This window comes from Pseudorca crassidens, chromosome 21, assembly GCF_039906515.1.
Source record: "Pseudorca crassidens isolate mPseCra1 chromosome 21, mPseCra1.hap1, whole genome shotgun sequence".
Lineage (NCBI taxonomy): Eukaryota > Metazoa > Chordata > Mammalia > Artiodactyla > Delphinidae > Pseudorca > Pseudorca crassidens.
This window is the reverse complement of record NC_090316.1, coordinates 32,354,554-32,375,410: the sequence shown is the minus strand read 5'-3', so window position 1 is coordinate 32,375,410 and position 20,857 is coordinate 32,354,554. Positions and strand designations below refer to the sequence as shown.

General features: G+C 37.3%; 1 protein-coding gene across 7 annotated transcripts in view; it reads right to left on the bottom strand.

Annotated features, from left to right (window-relative positions):
• The window catches only part of WDR17 (WD repeat domain 17), an 82,159-nt gene that overhangs the window by 12,316 nt on the left and 48,986 nt on the right, over positions 1-20,857 (bottom strand). For 4 of the 7 annotated variants that reach the window (XM_067721910.1, XM_067721913.1, XM_067721915.1 and 1 more), the window contains 13 exons: positions 19,085-19,249; positions 17,408-17,610; positions 16,188-16,337; positions 15,970-16,100; positions 14,873-14,998; positions 13,693-13,848; positions 10,912-10,976; positions 8,154-8,286; positions 7,602-7,693; positions 6,199-6,298; positions 5,225-5,364; positions 2,998-3,018; positions 1,250-1,361 (listed from right to left, as the gene is read on the bottom strand). In XM_067721910.1, the coding sequence (XP_067578011.1) occupies positions 1,250-1,361; positions 2,998-3,018; positions 5,225-5,364; positions 6,199-6,298; positions 7,602-7,693; positions 8,154-8,286; positions 10,912-10,976; positions 13,693-13,848; positions 14,873-14,998; positions 15,970-16,100; positions 16,188-16,337; positions 17,408-17,610; positions 19,085-19,249 (1,594 nt within the window). Of the gene's footprint in view, positions 1-1,249; positions 1,362-2,997; positions 3,019-3,041; positions 3,626-5,224; positions 5,365-6,198; positions 6,299-7,601; positions 7,694-8,153; positions 8,287-10,911; positions 10,977-13,692; positions 13,849-14,872; positions 14,999-15,969; positions 16,101-16,187; positions 16,338-17,407; positions 17,611-19,084; positions 19,250-20,857 lie in introns of those variants that run through there. The other 3 variants (XM_067721911.1, XM_067721917.1, XM_067721916.1) reach the window with 3 other exon arrangements.

The window sequence follows — 20,857 nt, the reverse complement described above, 5'->3', positions numbered from 1 at the left end:
TCAAACTCTCTCAAAAAAAATTACAACAAACTAAACTAAAAGAGCTCTTATGTATGTGACATTTCATATTGTTTCCCCATCTTTATTCACTGAATGCCAGTTATTTACTGAGCAACTACTATGTGCTAGGAACTGTGCCTGGTTAGAAAGAAAAAAGTTTCTTCACTTTGCTATATGCTCTGAGAGTAGAGGGAATTAGCAAATGGTTCCCACTGAAATTTCATTCTGACACATAATATGCTAAGAAGAGTAGGTTGATCATTCCTGTAATTCTTATCCTATCTTAAAATTCCAAAAGCTATATGACTTAATATTTAAATATAATTTTTAGGGGAGTTCCCTGGTGGCCTAGTGGTTAGGATTCTGGGCTTTCACTACCATGGCCCGGGTTCAGTCCCTGGTTGGTGAGCTGAGATCCCGCAAGCCACGTGGCACAGCCAAAATATACTGTAATTAATACAATCTCCCTATTGTTGAACATTTTGATTGCTTTTGTATGTAATCTTGGTATATAAATTCCTGTATTCGTAATGGAGCATTTTTAAAAAGCACTTTAGAATAAGCATACCAATTTTATTATACGTCACTGATTCTTTTAAAGATCTTAAACTGCCTATTTTTAAAGTTAGCATACATGTACCTTAAGATGCAAAGTGGAAAGGGCTTGGGATGTGAAGTTACAAACGTTGAAGTTCTCACCCCACCGTTAACTAGTTGAAAGTTCCGGGCTTCCCTGGTGGCGCAGTGGTTGAGAGTCCACCTACCGATGCAGGGGACACAGGTTCATGCCCCGGTCCGGGAGGATCCCATATGCCGCGGAGCGGCTGGGCCCGTGAGCCATGCCGCTGAGCCTGCGCGTCCGGAGCCTGTGCTCCGCAACGGGAGAGGCCACAACAGTGAGAGGCCCGTGTACCGCAAAAAAAAAAAAAAAAAAAAAAAAAAAAAGTTCCTTACCTTCTCTGAGTTCACTTTCTTTATAAATTAGGAAAGTATCCCCTGCTTTTCAGAGTTTCATGAGAATTAAGTAACAGATAGATAACAGATGTGAAAATTTAGAACAGTTCCAAACGTATAGTAGAAACTCAATAAATGTTCTTCCTTATTGTTATAATTTTTGTTGTATTTATGAGGGGATTCTGACGGGACCGTATATTCATTTCTCTGTGTGCGTCACTATTTGACCAAACCTAAAGCTAATGAAATCACAGCACTGCATTCCAAAGTAGAATACTTAATATCGTCAGCATACCTTCTCATGAAGATCATTTATCTCTTCGATACACCCCGGGTAGAAAGCACAGAGTTTTACTAACTGTAGTTCGCTGTCAGGAGTCATCAGGAGAAGATCAACGGCCAAATTCCTATTCACATAACAAAAGGGGAAACTTCCGTGAGGAAGAAAAAGCCTAAAAATAACATTTTAGAACTATTTCAAAGGAAGAAGACTCATTACACCTCCCTTGCTTTTCTAACAGTACTAATTTCCTACTTAGTTATGAAACTCCTCTAAATGTAGATTACAGAAACCAGAGGACGTGAAGAAAAAACATATTATGAAATTCCTAAATACTGAGCCCTTATATATTTACAATTAATTTTGTTATTATAGAATAATTCTCTAACCAAACTAAGTAGTATGAGACGTGTTCTTTGGAGCGAATTATAAGGCAGACTCTGTGAAAGCTAATTCTCACCAACTTTTGCTACACTTGCCAACAATGGACAACTGTATCTTCCAGCGCATTGAAACTAATGGATATTTAGATATTTTAAGTTTAGATGTATGGGTATTCTGCATATTTCTTAAACTTTAGGTGGAAATCAAAGAACAGAAATGCGGTTTCCCGATTTGCTTTCTAAAGATTTAATCAATGGAATAGATCATTTTGAAATCAGACATTTAAAAAATGTGTGGACTTTCACAGCTTTACATTAAAATATTTTGTATAAAATCATTTTTAAAAATCAGGAGGTGAGGAGGTTTTGGTTTCATGCCTCGTAAGAGAGAAATCACTAATTTTTAATGGCTTACGATATTATTATTCAATTTTCAAGAAAATGATAGACATTCCGCATGACTTTAGACAGTATTCCAAATGTGAAGTTACCACGGCTGTGCTGTGGACTCTGAGTAAAGCCCCCTCCACCTTCTTCGTGCAGCCTTCAGTAAAATCTAAATTGGTCACTCAAGTGAATAAATTATTTTAGAAAATATTAGGGAGATGTTTCATCAGAATACACTGAGTAAAGAACAGGAATAGGGATAATTTGTACGTGTCAAATTCTCTATCATCATTGGGCAAGTAAATCTTTGAGTGTTCTTACAGGTTCCAAATTAGAGTAATTCATCTGTTCTTGATAAAAAGTATGACTTTATGTTTTCTGATACTAACATTTAATAGCAGTTTTTAATAATGTCCATGAGAACATAGAAATTATCATTTGCTTTTATAGTGTTTTAAAAAGCTGTGCTAAAATTCTACTTTAACTTCTATGAACTACAGACAAAAGTCTGACTTTCTTATCCTAGAATCATATCCTGACACAGAGAAATTTACAGCAATTCTAGCTAATTTTATTTACTTTTTAGGCTAGTTCACTATTTATTGAAAATTCAGTATGCCAGTAGGGGAAAATGTGTGTCTATATTTCTATATACTGATATAGACCAGCGAAATGATCCAAACTCTTAAATTTCACTATAGAACAGGCATCTTAATTTGCTTAGTTAATTAATTATTGTTTTATTGTAGAAAGCCACAGTTCATTTTTTACACAGGTTTAAAGTATAAAATCATGAGTGATTTTGTACCTAGGTTATAGGAACTGTTCTCATTACTTTGTAGTTAGGTTTTATATAAACTATATAAATGAACTGGCATTCTGCAAAGCAATAAACCAAAAACAGTTAGTGATCATTTCTTAGTAAAGAGTTGGTATTCTAAAAACAAAATATGTGAATTTTTAATTGAAGATTTTAATAAAACTCGATAATACCTGTATCCAGTGGATGGAAAGCTAAAAAGAAAATAAATTTGAATACCGTGAATAGGCAATGACAACCAAGAAAAAGCAAACTTTTACCAGTGACTGTAAAAAAAAAACATGAAGTGTTCTCGGTTTATAAAATTACATTAGGATTAGTTTTCGCTCAGAAAAAAAAAAAGCCAGATGCATGTATTTCAGCGTTTGAACTTTATCCTGGTTTCTGGTGCACAAACCTATGGCTATATTAAGAAAGGACTCTTGGAGGGAGTTAAAAGGAAGGAGAAGTTTGTTTTATATTAAAAGCAATAAGACATAGAGTCAGGTGGAAGATTTTGAAACCTCTTTAAAATTTAATATCCATGTTTCGCTACTTTTTTACCTTTACTTCTTTTTAAAGAGTAATCACATTGTATTTGAATTAGATGATGACTTTTAGCACAGCGTCAGTCAGTCACCTTTGTGGGTTAAGTAGTGTGAGTTAGACCTCGTGCTTTCGGTTGGGTCTGAGCCAACGACCATAGTTCTTGAGAGACGGCACTGGGTCCTCTCGAGGGATGGCCTGCGTTAGGTACACTTAAGTCTGAGACTGATGGTGGGGCACCACTCCATTCTGATGGGGGAGGGAGCTCTTACATCACTGTAAGATATGGGTAAACATTAGAATAACTCTGAGATTCCCGAATCTCTCTGAAGCCCCCAGATCCAACAGGAAAGGAGTCCGGGAAGCACTGCTCTTTTTCTGACTCAGCCCTGGATGAGGGGGCGGTGTAGTGTGACAGCTGCCATAGACTGAATGTTTGTGTCCCCCAAAAATCCTATGTTGACATCTAACCCCCAGCGGGATGGTATTAGGAGGTGAGGTCTTTGGGAGGTTATAGGGACATGAGGGAAGAGCCGCGATGAATGGGATTTAGTACCCCGATAAAAGGGGTCACAGGGAGCTCCCTCACCCCTTCCACCACGTGAGCACAGCAAAAACGCAGCCAGTTACGAAACAGGAAGCCAGCTCCCATCAGACACCGAATGTGCCAGTTTATCTTGAACTTCTCACTCTCCAGAACCATGAAAAATACATTTCTCCTGTGTATCAGTCACCCAGGCTGTAGCATTTTGTTACAGCAGCCCCAGCTGACTAAGACAGTAGCTAGGAGTGCAAACACTGGAGCCAGTTTATGTAGCTTTGAGTCCTGGCACGACCAATTACTGAGACCAGAGGCAAATCAACATCGACCGCATAGTTCTGAGTGAACTGTCGCATGTTGCACGTAAGTGCTTACGACGGTGCATGGCGCACAGTGAGCGGTAAGGAAGCGTTAGCTAGCGATGACGATGATTCTCATCTGTAGTGTTCAACAGTGGCGTCTGTATAGCTCCATCGTAAGAGTGGGGGCCTGTGTGCAGGGAGTGTAGAGTGGGGAGACGTGAAAGTCCTCATAAACAAGCTTATGTAGAAATTTCCCAAGGTTCTACGTGAGAAGACAGAGGTCTAAAATCATCTTTATTCAACAAACACGTGAGTGACAGCACCATCTCCTTCCTCCACGATGAAGGACTGTCTGCCCTGAGAAGTGAGGGAGAATTGCTGTGAGCTGGAGCTCCAGGTCCCCCAGGGACTCTCCCGGGTCTGCCTCTTACAGCACAGCCCAAGTTTGTTCCAAGTGTCCGGCTATACCATCTTTATTATTACTCTCCATTAGAAAAGTGACTTTATTTTCTAAACCTCAAACTAAGACCCAAGATCTGACAAGAATGAGTGTAGACATGCAGAATTTAAAAAGTGGGAATGTTGGGCTTCCCTGGTGGTGCAGTGGTTGAAAGTCCGCCTGCCGATGCAGGGGACACGGGTTCGTGCCCCGGTCCAGGAAGATCCCACATGCCGCGTAGCGGCTGGGCCCGTGAGCCATGGCCACTGAGCCTGCGCGTCCGGAGCCTGTGCTCCGCAATGGGAAGTGGGAATGTGTGGTCCTGATAATCTTAAGAAGTGCACATTTACTGTCTCATGGTGCTTTATGTGTTTGAAATATCACACGTTACAACTGGGCTACTTCAGAATAAGTGATGGCAGATTTCGCTACATAGCCACGGTAGTTCTCTCTTAATTCATGCTCACATCTTATCTTTATCTAAAAGGGAGCTCCTATATTCTCCCAACACACATCTTATCAAGAGCAACTTACCACATTCAAAAAATGCTTCCATCACTAGGAAACTATTCTTTGACTTTAGAAATGCTCACCACATTGGAATCATCATGCACTTTCTCGCCAGCAGCTCGAGGGCATAGTGGGTTGCGGGTCCTGCCAGCTCTCCAAGCACTGTGCCCACACAGACTGCCAACTCCAGCTCGTTTCCGCGAATCAGGTACGCCATAGCCAGCTTGCTCAATGAGAAAAGAATTCCTTCAGTTTCATAGATGCTGGGCAGCCTCATCATTCCCCTACTGCATCTCATGAAGCAGATAAAGTTGTATTAACCTACAATCGATTATTCTTATAAAATACCGAGTGTAACATTTGTCTACAGTACTTATGTCAGGGCAACTACGGTTTTCAGATGGAAAAGCTGATAAAGGGACACAGAGCACATTTTATAAGGTCAGAATTTAAGAGTTTCGAGCCTTTGCTCACATTTTTGTAATTAATAACAGTCTCTCTGCAGTATCCGCCACATGTCCTTCAGTCCCTCTATCAGAAAAAAAAGTAAATTCGTAAAATCTTCCTCGATACTGTACAATGACTATCAATTATCCTTTAAGGCCAACACAGCTAAGGATACACGCAAAATAGAACCCACATCTTTACTTAATGGTTTCCTATTACATTAGAGGCTCAAATGAAAAATACCTCAAAAACATAACTTGCGAAGAATATACTAAAGTATCTATAAAAATAACTGCTTTCAAAAGTCAGGTATTCTGAGTCCAAGTCCAGTGACTCTTCCCTTTACCACACTCCTGCTTCTCATATATGATGAAATACTTAAAGTAAGGTTTTGACAAATATGTCTCTTGTAATAAAAATAAATAAATAGGTAAATAAAAAGATCTCATAGCCTGTACAGTTTATCTGTGTTTATTGGGCATGTCATCGCTCAGGCTTGGAAAGCACGCAAAAACCAGATCTTACATAGAAAGTCACCGTATTATTCCCCCTCAAACATCATGACGTATCTTAAGAGCTTTTCATTCACATGAGCCATTTTGAAATGTACCTCGATATTATCCACAGCAAGGTGGCAACACGCAGCTAGGACTGCCCGGCCATCCTGAAAATACCATTCCGCCAGCTCTCTGCAGGCTTCCTGCAGGAGTCTAGGAAGAAAAAGTGTACGTACTGGATATAAACACAAGGACTCCATCATAAAAGTGAACTGATGCCTTTTTATAACAAGCTGCTTAAGGGATCCAACAAGATTTAATTTTATATCCTTGGTATAGGTAGAAAGCCTGATTTGGGGGGGAAATCAGGAAAGCAGTCTTTCTTAGCAGATGAGCTGATAAGGCTACCTGCTCTCCCCTGCAATTTTTCTTCTTTTCAGAAGAAAAGCCAAATTTTCAGAATTTCCCATCCTACATCGAATAATTTATGCCTCAGCTATAGGGGCAGTTAACCTTAGAAGAATTACAGGTTGAACAGAAACTTTTCAAGATTTAGGTGATGACTGGAACAGGGGTGGTGTAATGTTAGATCTTTAAAATGCCAAGTTTAGAAATGGCAGAGAATAACAGCAAAAAACCAGGAAGAAATGTGTTAGTCCCAACACATTATTTGCCTAACATTTTGTGATCATTTTTACTTGTCAAGTGTCCCAAAAGTTTAAATATCCTATTTCCTAGGGCCATGATAGGAGCTAAGAGAAGACGCAGAGGAAGGTAGATTACTGGACTTGAAAAAGGTCAAAAGGCTGGAGAATCCTAATTTCTATTTCTTTTAAAAACGTTAGTATTTGGATTTCATTTTTTTTTAATTTTTAAAAACATTTGTATTGGAGTACAGTTGGTTTACAATGTTGTGTTACTTTCTGCTGTACAGCAAAGTGAATCAATTACACATATACATATATTCACTCTTTTTAAGATTCTTTTCCCATAGAGGTTATTACAGAGTATTGAGTAGAGTTCCCTGTGCTCTACAGCAGGTCTTTATTAGTTACCTATTTTATATATAGTAGTGTGTATATGTCAAGAGACCTAGATGTTGTTCCAGATGCTAATACCAGGGTGTCATGGATTTTGAGTGATGTCAGGGAGATGTTATCCACACTGAGTCTAGGGTGAAACATTAATAAACAGCACATCTTACTTTTACTGCCTCTCCTCCCCAGCAGGTTTGATCAGATTTTAAGGATTTAGGTGCTTTATATGCAATTTCTGTACTGAAATGCAGTTTTTGCTTTTCTGGAAGCTACATAAGACGTGTGGCGGCTGTGTCTATGTGCCTGACATTTCCCTCCTCGTCTAGGGACGGATGCTGTGACGGAACATGACTGTGGTGAGAAATGCAGTTGAGGACACGAGACAGACAAGTCCTCTGCGTGCCAAGAAGGATGAACTGCCTTAAAGGGAAACCAGCCACAAAAAAGTATTGATCCCCAACAAAGAATGAATCGCTCACTCGTTAAAGTCTTCCTTGTAGATATCATCAGAATAAGAAGATCCTTTAGGTGTTGAAACATGGAAGGTTTGCATATTTCCCTCACAAGCAGCCTGGAATTTAATGCAATCTTTAGTTAATCTGTAGCTACCTGCTGATAATGGACCGATTTCAGAATATTCTTTTGAACAAAGTATATTTAAATGATGTTTGAAATTTATACTACGATTTGGAGATAGGCTTAGAATTAAAAAAAAACCAAAAAAACCAACCCATGAACTCTGTTGTATCAACAGGAAGCTTCAAGTGAATGATTACTAGAGTTGCTCAAGTGTATACAACATTCAGCAGCATAGAAAAGGCCAGAGTTCAGAGATGCCTGCATGTTTAAAGATCTAAAATAGGTTCAGTGTGGCCAGAGCAAAGAGAGGGTGACTGAAATGTCCAAGAAAGAAGGTCAGGAGGTGGGCAGAAGCCAAGCCATCTACAACTCTGTCCATCACGTGAACATGACCTTCCCCCTCCCACACGCCCCTCCCAGTGTGTCCAGCCCGTGTCGTTACGTGTTTGTACCTGTGCAACAAGCAGAGCTTCTTTCAGCTGACCTCGTGACATAAAAAAATGGACTAATTTTTTCACATCGCCAGTGGCTATGCAGTATGGAATGACATCATCCTTATCTTCCTGGATCAGCTGATCAGCTCTCCTAATAAAATAACAACAAAGCTTTTTTTTATATAACATAGTAATTTCAAGGTTCTCAGTTTGACTGAGATTCTCTGAAGTCTCTAAAATTTGCATCAGAATCCACAAAGACCTAGATTTATAATCATATCACATAAGGAGGACAAAAGTTTCCTGAAATAGTAAACACTGTTAGTACTTGTTTCCCCTTAGGAAACTACAAATTTTCATATTTTAAAGGCAATGAACATTTCAGGTCTTAAAATTAATGTAGCTTAGCTATTAAAATAAGGAATATATCTTTCTGATAAGTTGTTACCTAGATATGTGTGATGGGACATCTACTCTCAATTGGATTAATGCATACGTGGGTGTCGACTTCACTAAAGACAGAGAATTTTAAGCGTTTTAGTGAGCACAGCGATTGGCGAGCCTCTGAATGCAAGTAGCCTAAGAATCATTAAAAAGGATAATTCAAGAAAATTTTATTTCACTGTTACTTATATTTAACAAACATGAAATTTATTTGTTTTGATTTTTTCCCTACTCACTGTCATAACTGGCTATGTTTTTGCTGTGCTCATATGCTGGAAAGGGTTAAGGAGCTTTGCCCCAGGCAAGGTAGCTTAAAGAAAAATAATGTTCCCAATATGTGAGGGGGGAGCGGAGGCCTGATCTTGAAGATTATGAAGGATATACATGTGTCTGTCTCTGTCTCTCTACATCCATCACTGTCTGTCTGTCTCTGTTTCTCTTTTCCTGTTTTATGTCCCCATTACTTTCTCAGTGACCAACCTCGTTAATGCCACTCTTAACATTCAATCTCAGTTTTACTGAGAACTAATCTGGTATATTTAATTTACGCTGGCACCTGCATTAAACTCCATTTCAATTGCCAACCTTTGGGTGGGTGCAGTAGACACTTTTTTATTTAATAATAAAACAACAATTTTATTATTGTTTGCCTAGATCACTGTTAACAGTCTCCAGTTCATGGGGTCACTGGAGTCTTCCCTAACAACCAGGCTTTTACCATCTGACCCTGATTTCCCTGTTATAGCTGTTTAGAAACAATATTCTCTTCCTGGGCATTTAGAAATAGGACTGAGAGACTGCCGATCGATCTTTCTGAATGGCTGGATGCATAAAACATGAACTTAGGAGTTGCAGGGAGATGATTTTCTGGCCACCATGTGAACTAAGGAGCAGAGAAAATCAGGTGTTGGTTTTCAAAGATAAATGAAAAAGACTGTTGTTTCTTAGGTTGAAACAAAATTGTTTTGTGAAATAAATACCCTCTGCTAACCTGACTTTATTAAGGTTTCAGTGGGAGCAGTGACATTTACAATCGTGTAGTAATTGTACACACAACAGAAGACACATGAACTTAGAATTACTTTGGATTCTCAGAGCTTAGTCTAAGGAGCCTGCAGTCTGAGGGCTGGAGCTAGCTAATGCTTAACTTATTTGGGGAGAGTAGGTGCTGGGGAATGGTCCACTTTCCCACGGCTAATGCGTTAATCCTTCTGTATTTCATGCTTAGTCTCTGATTGATTTTATGGGTACACGTGAGTTACAGTTGAATTTTTTTCTAAACCCTGTCCCGTGAAATGAAAACCAAACTTCATTTTTAATGCCAGAAGCAAGGTAATTACTCATTAAATAGTCCTCTACGGTAACTGGCACGTAGTGAGTGCTAAATATCTGTGGAACGAATGAATAGAACAGAACAGAGAGCAGTCTATGTTTCCCCCTCAGAAGATACGTGGTGGAAGCCCTAATCCACAGTACCTGTGAGTGTGACTTCATTTGCTGATATAATTAGTTAAGACGGGGTTGTACTGGATTAGGGTAAACTCTAAATCTGATATGACTGGTATCCTTATTAAAAAGGGGGAATTTGGACCCAGAAACGCACGGAGGATAATGCCACGTGAAGACTTAGCAGAGCCTGCAGTGCCAAGGGCTGTCGGTAACCACCAGAAGCCAGGGGGAGAGCACGGACCTGATTCCTTCTCAGAACCTCCAGCAGGAAGCAACACTGCTGACAACTTGAGAGCCGGGAGAGAATACATTTCTGTTGTTCTAAGCACTCGGTTTGTGGTCCTTTCTTATGGCAGCCCTAGGAGACCAATACACCTCAGAAGAAATCTTGTTTGTTTATTACATTCTAGAACAAGGACATCCGGTTAACCTTGTTCAGTGGTAAAACCCTTCTTCATCATCAGAACTACCTTGTATACATGCAGAGGACATGGCAGGAATTAGTGTCCACAGAGAGAATTTCTGAGATTATTTATAGAATGACTATTTCACGAACTTTGCTAACCTTCAAGAAATCTTACCACTTATATTTCAATAGCAATATATTAACCAGTGAGTATGTTGACTGATCTGTCATTTCCTCCATCAACATGGGGGAATTTGCCTTCTACCACTGTTCTTATCAGATGTCAGCTCAAATATAAGAATGCCAAATGACTTATAACCGATTCATTTAATTTACTGTATCAGGAGATATAAAATTCAGTTATCATTTAAAACAACATAAAAGTAAAAAATCTCAAAGGCTACTAGCATACTTATATATTGCTTCTATTTTAACAAAATGTAAAACATCTGTTTGGACACAGACTCTCTGCCTCACCTCTGCATCAACTTCTTCCAGTATTTCACAGACACCCCTGGCGCAACTGACAAGGCTTTGTCCCACTAGAACAGGAGAAGAGAAGAGCAGAAACATACCCATTTTGATTGTACGGGCTAACTCTTAACAGACTTTTTTAAAAATGAACTCATATTTATAACACAAGTTCTTATTAGAGTGTTTGGATTTCCAGGCATATTTTTTGTATACTATCTCATGCATTCCCTAGGGTATAAGTATTACCATAGTTTAAAATAAAATAAGATATATAAATTCCCTGATTTAGCAGGGAAAATCCCAAGCCTACAGAGAAAGAAAGAGAGGTGGAGGGAAGGGGGGAGCAGAGAGAGAAAAAGAAAGGAGGTTGGGGGAAGGGGTAGTACATAAAGTATGTAGTTTGAAAAATATACTAACTCACCTTCCCACACAACACCAGAGTAATCTGGTCTATGGTATTCTATGTTCTATTTTCAAAGTCATATATACACTGAAATTTTTATTTCACTGTTACTTATATTTAACAAACACGGCATTTACTTCTATTTTTATTTTTTCCCTACTCATTGTCATAAATTTTATTCATTGTCATCTCTCCCTTTATAATTGATATTCCTGTCTTCATATTTTAAAAATGAGACTACTACTAAAAGAAGTTCGCTGTTCAATTAAGGCTGATTGTGACTGTTGTTTGAAGACACAGATTTCACTGAATTCAAGTCTAGAAGGGAACTGAGGAGAAAATATTCTGAAATATCACTACAAAAATCAAAACTTCATTTTAATTAAGGCTCTCCGAGACAGGCAAGTTCTACTGCAAATAAAGCTAGAAAATTGGTAATTGGCCTGAAAATAATAGGTTAGGGAATTTTTAACACTACATTATTTATAATCATGTTTTTTGGGGGAAATTCATCTTTATTATAGTAGGGATGAATGGAAGAAAGAAATTGAAATGTAGATTAAATTAACTTTAAAATCACCAAGCTCTTTCAATAAAAACATGTGTTGCAAGTGAAAAGAATAAATGTTTTCCTAATCTCATACTATCAATTTTACAGAAATAGAAGCTATTTGTAAGGCGGTGATCATGAACAATTATAAGGACACCTATATTTCTAAAGGGTTGGAAGCACAGTTTTTTGGATCATTAAGTCCATTGATGAAACTGCACAACAGCAAAATTATTAGCTCCATAAGTAAATGCCTGATTAAATTATCTTGAATTAAACTGGAATTAAATATAATTTAAAATTATATACACCCAAATATATAACTCAGAAAGATAAAGAATTACACTGTTCTACCAAATTTATTTATTCTTTTTCTCCTTCACTTTTGATATTCTTTCTAGAAGTGCCCTGTTAATAAAGAAGTTACTTTTAAGTCATACCTTTATTTCTTCATAAGAAAAATTTCACACTGCTCCTAAGTTAAACATTTTTTTAGTTTGCAATTCCTTTTAAATAACGTTTTTAAATGGTACACTTTATTATCTTAGATCAAGGAGTAATTCATTGTTTTTCTCTAATGTATGGGGAAATACAAAGGTGAGCTAAATTTAATTTTGATACAGTTTAATGTAATGTTACTGCTTAGTTTTACTTCATATTATTTGTAAGTATTCTTTTTTTTAAGTTAGTTTTTTTAATAGATCTTTATGGGAGTATAATTGCTTCACAATACTGTGTTAGTTTCTGTTGTACAACAAAGTGAATCCGCCATTTGCCTACCTATATCCCCATATCCTCTCCCTCTTGAGTCTCCCTCCCACCCCTCTAGGTGGTCACAAAGCACCGAGCTGATCTCCCTGTGCTCTGCGGCTGCTTCCCACTAGCTATTTTACATTTGGTAGTGTATATACGTCAATGCTACTCTCACTTCGCCCCAGCTTCCACATCCCACCCCCGTGTCCTCAAGTCCATCTTCTATGTCTTTATTCTTGCCCTGCCACTAGGTTTGTCAGTACCATTTTTCTTTTAGAGTCCTAACATCATGCTTTGTAATTATAAAATTAATTAACCAAGAGCTTTTCAGAAATTATCAACCATGGAATGAGTCCATGTCATTCTAATCTTTTATTTTTCATGGGTAGGATTTCTGTTGACCTAAAAGTACACATGCCAAAAAATGAAAGGCTCAATAAATCTTCCCAAACTGAATACTAATGTAACGAGCTCCCAGATCAAGGAACAGAAGCCCCTCCTCTCTTCTGCTCTATTTTAGTCACCACCCATTTCCCAAAGGAAACCACCATCCTGAATTTTAATAGAATGGATTCATCCAAACCTTTTTGGAAAACTCTGTTTTGTTGATTCAGTGCTCTCTGAAGATCAGAATGCGCCTTCACCAGCTGACCCTCAGAGGGGGTCAGTGTGGGACTGACAAACAGTATTAGCAAGGGGAATTCACTGGGAGCAGATTAGCCAACATAGATTTTTTTAGGAATCAAAGACTAGAGTCGAGGACAGTGGTTTTCACAGGTTAGCTTGTTGGGAAGAGAAGCTGGAGGGCTTAGAAAGGCACCTGTCATTGGGCTCCATCCCCCGAGTTCCTGATTCGGTAGGTTTGGCTGGGAAATGCACGTCTGAGGAGTTCCCAGGCATGCTGATACTGCTAGCCAGGATCTCACTTGGATAGCTACTGCTCTGAGGTATACCCCTGGTATCAGATTGGCAGAGAACCAACCAGGCCTGGAAGAAGATAAGCTTGATATTTAGTATCTAACTGAGACTTGGAACACTGTGTGAGACTCCTTGGTTTTGCTTTAATAGCACATTTTACCTCTCCAAGTTCCACCATCAGCTCACAGTATCTCCGGATCTGTCCTAATCGCAAGTGTATTTCAGCAGCTTCCTTCAGTCTTTCCTCTTTAGTAGGGACACCAATACCACCACCAAATTTAGACATCTTGACTGTGGTTAGTTCTTGGGCTTCAGACTGGTTAAGAAGAAAATGAAATGATCTAAATTTTATTATACAACAGTTAGTGATAACAGATCATTATAAAAGCATTATACAGACACATATTTTATAAGCATATAGCACTGGAAATTAAATATTTTTTTAAATCAATGCTTTTTATCTATAATATATAACACCTCTTTAAACACAATATTTTGGTGTGGTGAAGAGTAGGGCTTGGATATGCCTGGTGTGGGTGGGAAGAAGCTAAATCCCATTTTCCTTAAAACTCACCAGAAGTCCAGAGGCCAAAAGGTAGTGAGTGCTAAAGTGGTATATAACTGGTGAAAAAATATATAATAAATAAATAAATAAAAATAAAAACTAAAAATTATTCTAATTGGTTTCTATACTATCAATAGGTAACTGTTACAGTCATTAGGTGTTTAGTTTGTGACTTAGAAGGGTACTTCTTTATGAAAATAGCTGCTTCTTATCACCATCAAATCCACATCCCTGGCATTATTCTCTCCATGGTCTAACAATTAAATAGTCACCCATTGATACTTCATTGCAAATATAAAAGCTTTTTCTTCTTTCTGGTCTCAGGACTGGTTTACTGTTGGAACTGCATATCGCTTCATGTATAAGGTGACTAGTAGTTTTGTACTGAAATTCATTAAGGGATAAAATATGATCAGTTTTAATAAAATATATCCCAGAATACAGCCTAGTAGGACTCTGAGACAAAAATCAGAGTAGCCCATACATACAATCATCTGGTAAGAGTGTAAAAGGTAAAGCATTTCAAGGGCTTTCCAGGTGACCTTTGAAGAATTTCACGAGATTCAACCTATGAAAACCATGGCTGCCTTAATCTGTTCCCCAAATAATTGATACTCTCGTGATCAGTTTTTACTGAAGGTTTATGTCCTCAGTGTTCACTTACTTCAGTCTACCAACTCTAATTATATATGCAAAAAATCATTTTCATATTTTAAGAGTGAAAAGGCGAAACAATTTTGTGTTTGAGTACATCACATCCGCATACTTTACTTACTGTTTGGAATGTAATCAGATGTTTCAAATGCATTATTCCTTTACAGTAGTTCTGAGGAAGTAAGCTATCATCTTGCCCTTTTATCACAGCAACTAAGTCCCATAAATTGTCACTGCCACCCGGAGGCTAAAAAGTTGATACAGAACATCCAAAGATAGAATAATGAATTAAAATCCCCACAGCATTTTGCACCTTTAAAAATATAATGCAGGCATATCTAACTTGAAAAATCACCAGGATAATAACTATACTCTATCTTATTTATTGTTTCTGGTTTCCATTTGCTTTTATTGTTTGTTCGGCCCTCTGAGATCCTTGTTGGATTAATGCATGCGCCCAAATTGTCTATTGAGGACCAGAGGGGAAAAGCTTTATTCGATGCAAAAGATCCTTGAATCACCCACAGTCCCAACAAATAGCCTCTATATATACAAATGTGTGTGTATAAGCGTGTGTGGTATAATATGAAAATTTTGGATATTTTCAAATGTATATAGTAGAAACTGTTATAATTTATAAAATAACACTAAATTTAAAATCATTTAAGGTCGGTGGCAAACTTTTTTGATTACATATTTTGTTAGCTCAGAAATAATCTCAGCTGTCTATTACCATGTGGAAGATCACGAATAGTTCTTGAGGTGAAAAGGGTCTTCAAAACAAAACACGCGGTTCTGAAGTGCAAGTAATAATTAAGAAGGAAAAGTTGATTTATTGCCAATAATAAAAGATAGTAATATCAAGGCGAGGGCCAGAATAGAAGGTAAGGAAGCATGCTGCTATAAAAGCAGACATGGAGACCACACAGCCGCAGCTGACAAGTTAGGAGGTAGATCGGTAGCTGAAGTACCCTAAAGGCTGTCAGAAATGCTACTGATTAGTCAATGATCGGTTTTATCAGTGTTAGTAGGGTGGAAACAGCAAATCGCCTTCTTCCGTCTCTTTTTTAATGTCTCATTGCCCTCACGACTTACGGACCATTTGCTTTCTTACACTGGGATGACACATGTAAATATGTGATAACTTAATGACAAAAAGTTGTCATGATTCACTTTGGCAAAGGGGAGATTTTCACATTTAATTCCTCTAATACTTACTGATAAACATTCTGAAAACCATCTTAGTTTTTTCACACGAGGGTTGCCACTTAGTTTCTCTATCTCCTGTTTGATGTCTCTTGACACTTTGCCACACAGCAGAGGGGGCATGCCTTGTTCTACAGCACAATCTGGAGAAGAGACACAACTCAGTGAGAAAACAGCGCTTATAAAATCGTATTTAGAAAGAAGATCTAATACACGCAGAGTTTCCATACCAGTGTTCCCGATAATTTCTTCCCAGGATCTATCTGCCAGAATATTTATTTGTAAAGGAGTGATTAACGGCGTTAATGACCAGAGTCTCACCGTAGAGTCCCGGGAGCACGAGGCCATAGTGAAGGGGCGACGTGGGTGGCATGTTAAACCTGATGGAAGAAATAAAGCCATTTACTAAAGGAAGCACTGAAAAATATGTTTTATTGATGTGTACCTCCTAACCCTTCCACAGAACTGAAGTTGTGGAGAAGTGTTTTAAATAACATTTCTGTCCTGGCTGAAAACAATACACAGATGTAAAAAAAGTATTTAGCATCTTCTGTAGATATGAATACAGAGTTGAATAATTATTAGAAAGCAGATGGTCCTGGATGAAAGTGTTGAAATTACATTTCAGTTGGTATGTCAGTGAGCTGACTGTCATACCCATGGAATACACAGTGATCCATGGGTGGGTGGATGTTCTCATTACACGATAAAGAAAGACTTGAGGACCTTTCATTTTAGAATGTCCAGAAATGGGATTCTCTCCCACACTCAGTCCCACACTGCAGTAACTAAAAGGCCATTGGCGTAAAGCATATGGATACAATGACTAGGTTAGGGTTAACTGCTCTCAATAATCATTTTTGCATTCTTAATTTACCTACTCAACCCCATCAAGGTTTGGGTGCTACAAATGAGGGTAAAATCATGTGCAAAAGGTAAGGAATCTGATTTTCCATTCCCAACTCATTTATAGTAAAAAACTTTGTACTATACTAAGAAACAAAACATTGCCCCAAATATCCAAAAATAGAGGTAAAGGAATGGCTAACTACGTCATACCTAAGTTATTAAGGACTTCCTGTTTTACAACTTACCTTTGGGGTGATGGTAAGGTAACAGAGAAAAATCCAAGCCATACATGAGAATATGTGCAAGGGTATATGTGTGCGTGCGTGCATGCGCGCGTGCATGTGTGTGTGTATGTTTCTCTACAGGGATAGAGAGAAAGACACCACGGTGCTAACAAGAGTTAGTTTCTGATTATTTCTGATGACATTTTCTATTATAGTCTGTGTATTCTGATATTTAAATAGTAAGCATGTATACTTTCTACTAAGATAAATGTTATTTCAAAATGAAACCCTGTAAGACTTCTTCAAAAATACTGTCTTGCTCAGAAATTATAATCATGAATATAGCAAAATTTAAAAGTACATGAAAAACACTTTACCGTATACATCTGCGCCATGATCGTACACGGTATCCAAACAAGCTCCTTCCCGAGTGTCCCACACTTTTATAGTATAGTCCCAGCTGCCAGATATTAGTAGGTATGGGATCTCAGTATTCCACATTAATCCCCGCACAGGTGCCGTGTGTCCTCTAAGAACGTTTATGCATGCATCTTTAGTATAATCCCAGATTCGAACAGAACTGACAACAGAATATTATGTATATAATACAAGTTATAATTTATCTAGAGTATCAGCATATTCTTAACGGAACACAATGATTATTTCTCAGTATATTGAAAAAACATTTTATGTTTCAATATATGTTATGATTCTCTTCTTTTTAGCAAATAATAATGAATTTTATTTATTTTAAGATGAATAACTAACTAGGCTAGAGCCATCCTATTCAATATTTTTTCCTTACTTTTACTGGTCATTAACCCCTGATACTAAATATATGATTTCTCAGTTTATGTGTTTAAAAAATTGCTTTCTTAAAATAAAATATCCAGAACAGGTAAAGCCAAAGAAAAATATGACTAATAACATGTATACAATAACTTAAGAGCACTCAAATTATTTGTGTAACTTGAAAATACAGCATGTATGGTGACGGGTATTATTTGAAAAATCAATTCGTACCTATGCTTTTATCAATACAGGAAACACTTCATGTTTTTGTCAGTTAAATAAGTTTCTTAGTCTGTGGAATCACTCTCAGATCAAGTACAAAATTTAAATATAAATGGGTTCATAATATTACTTGAATCTACTGACTGTGTAGAGTACAAATGTTACTGAAGGACAATTTGAACTCAAAATCAATTTAAGACCTCCAAATGCCAACTCTGCTTGGACAATTCATAATAATCTTTTAGTTAAAGATTTATATAAACCTGAAAAATATCAAAATATTAATACTCCAAAGGTTATATTACACTATTAGGAGACATACCACATATTTTATTTCTTAAGGCATATCTCTTTCTGCTATATATAAAAGACTCCTTTCTTCTTTTTCCCCTTTATACCAGGACAGGATAATGTGGTTACTATATACCACAACTTTTACTTGCACCAAGTAAGATTTTTCTTACCTAAATTTATCTCATATTCAAACAGCCCAAACTGTACCATGCAAATGTATCTTGTCTGGATATAAAATATAGACAAGATTTCAGAAACTTTCATAAACCCAGAAAAAAATGTTATGTCACTCTCATTTCTAAAATATCTTCTTTTCATGCTAACATACATAATCATCTTCTTTTATTCCATTCTTAATGAAAACAGAGTACAGCTGTTTTCCACATTAAATACGGGAACATTATTAAAAATCAACTCGTCTCTACATGTTACAAAGGTTTATTGTTTCAGACGTTTTTCCCTTTCCCAACAGATTTCTGTTAACTTTGTTCCTAATAAGAGAGAAATAAGCATCTATTGCAAGTACAATAAATAAGGAAATAGAAATCATGAATAAGATGCTAAGTATGGAAAAATTTAATTTACTTTTAGTTGGATGCAACTAGATACTTGTTAACTGCCTACTTGTTAAGTACATGTTTAAAATAGTTCCACATACACGTTGGATCATATAAATAAGTATACTTCTAGAAAATTACAAGCTTATGAATTTTAGGACTAGAAAATTAGAATCCAAAAATACATACCCGTCATCAGAGCCACTGCAAAGAACTCCCTCCCTCAGAGGAGACCACCTAACATGGAACACTTTCTCTGTGTGCCCACTAAACACTTTCAGTGGTTGATCCGAACTGGTGGCCACATAATAGACACGAACATTTTTGTCTTCACAGCCAGTGGCTATCATGTCCCTGAAATATCACCCACGGCACATAAAAAAATAAAAAGTTTGATATTATTTGTTACTGATAGCTTTTAAATGCACACAGTTCTAACTTCTAAAACGAGAATTTTTTGCTTCCTTAATAAAGTTACACTGAAAACTTACATAAGTAAAAACATCATTTACAGCAACTGCTCTAGTACAGAGATTCTCAATGTTTCCTTTCAATCAGTTGTGTTTTTTATTTATGAGAGATAATGGCACAGTCATTTCTATACATTCTTTTTCAAGATGTCTAGATTCATAACTTTAGTATTTCTCAGACCTTTATATTTTGCAACTACTGGGTCTTAAGAAGGGTCTTGAATGGTCAGTGACTGAGATTTGCTTAATTGCTGGTAGGCACGTTATTAATTACTACATGCCCTGACCGTTGGTAAATTTTGTTGTGGTAGGGATATAAATAGCAATGCTTCCCCCAGAAGTGTGCTAGGAAAGCTCCCCGCAGAGCCAGGGTCGTCTCATCTGACAGTAAGTCACATTCCTGGTTTTCCAGTTCTCTCTGGTGAGATGCTTAACTGTTTGATCCAACAGAATCCTCTGGGAATATAATACGTGGATCTGATCTTTTAATGATCTTGGCTCTATCTCTAAGAGAGTGAGATAGCTAAGCAACTATTTGTACCCTAGCCGTCATGCCTGGAATACTGTTCCCAACGGAATTCGAGTACTAGGCAGACCTGTGGCATCAGGTCCCAGCCAGAACAGTCTCCCCGAGGAACATTAACAACCGTATAAACAGTCCCCAGACTTTAAAGGTAAAGAGGGGAAGTTACACGTTTTGGACCCAGCTGTTATGAAAACCTTCTCCAAACTTCAAATTGTTGATTTTTGTCGCATGGGTTGTAATACCTGTATTTACTTAACCTTACATGCATAAATACACCAGTTGGTAAACTGCATGCCAATCTATAAATGTGTCGATTACATGTGCCCAAGGCCCACTGATAAACAGCCCGTTCCTCTATGTGGGAAAATATACTTTGCATAATACAAATATTTACACGTATACACGAGCATATTTCTGTATATATGTCTATGTGGATACATAAAGATAAAATCTTAGAAATGAAAAAATATTCAAAGAAGGTACATACAGATATCCAAATTATAAATTCAGAAATATCTTATGAATAAACTTTTATAAGTTCAAGGTGTTTTTCACTTATCTCCTAGGATGCTAAGTGGAATATAAATACAGAAATTAGAACATTTAGAAAAGATTTTTAAAAATAATAGTGAAATTTTAAAATAAAAAATGAAATTTATTAGGTAGGCTTGGTAGTAAACACAATAGTTAAGTATAAAGGACTTTTTTTTAAAAAAAAAAGTTTTCTTAACCAACAAGGCATACTGCATTAATTTCTAATTTTTATTCCTACCGGTCATATTCTTATTAACCCTATAAAACAGGGAAATAAGAATGTGGAACCGTTCCATTGATCATATGCAAGGTAATTCTACTCATTTTTTTTTTTTTTTTTTTTTTTTTTTGGTTTTTTTTTTTGCGGTACGCGGGCCTCTAACTGTTGTGGCCTCTCCCATTGCGGGGCACAGGCTCCGGACGCGCAGGCTC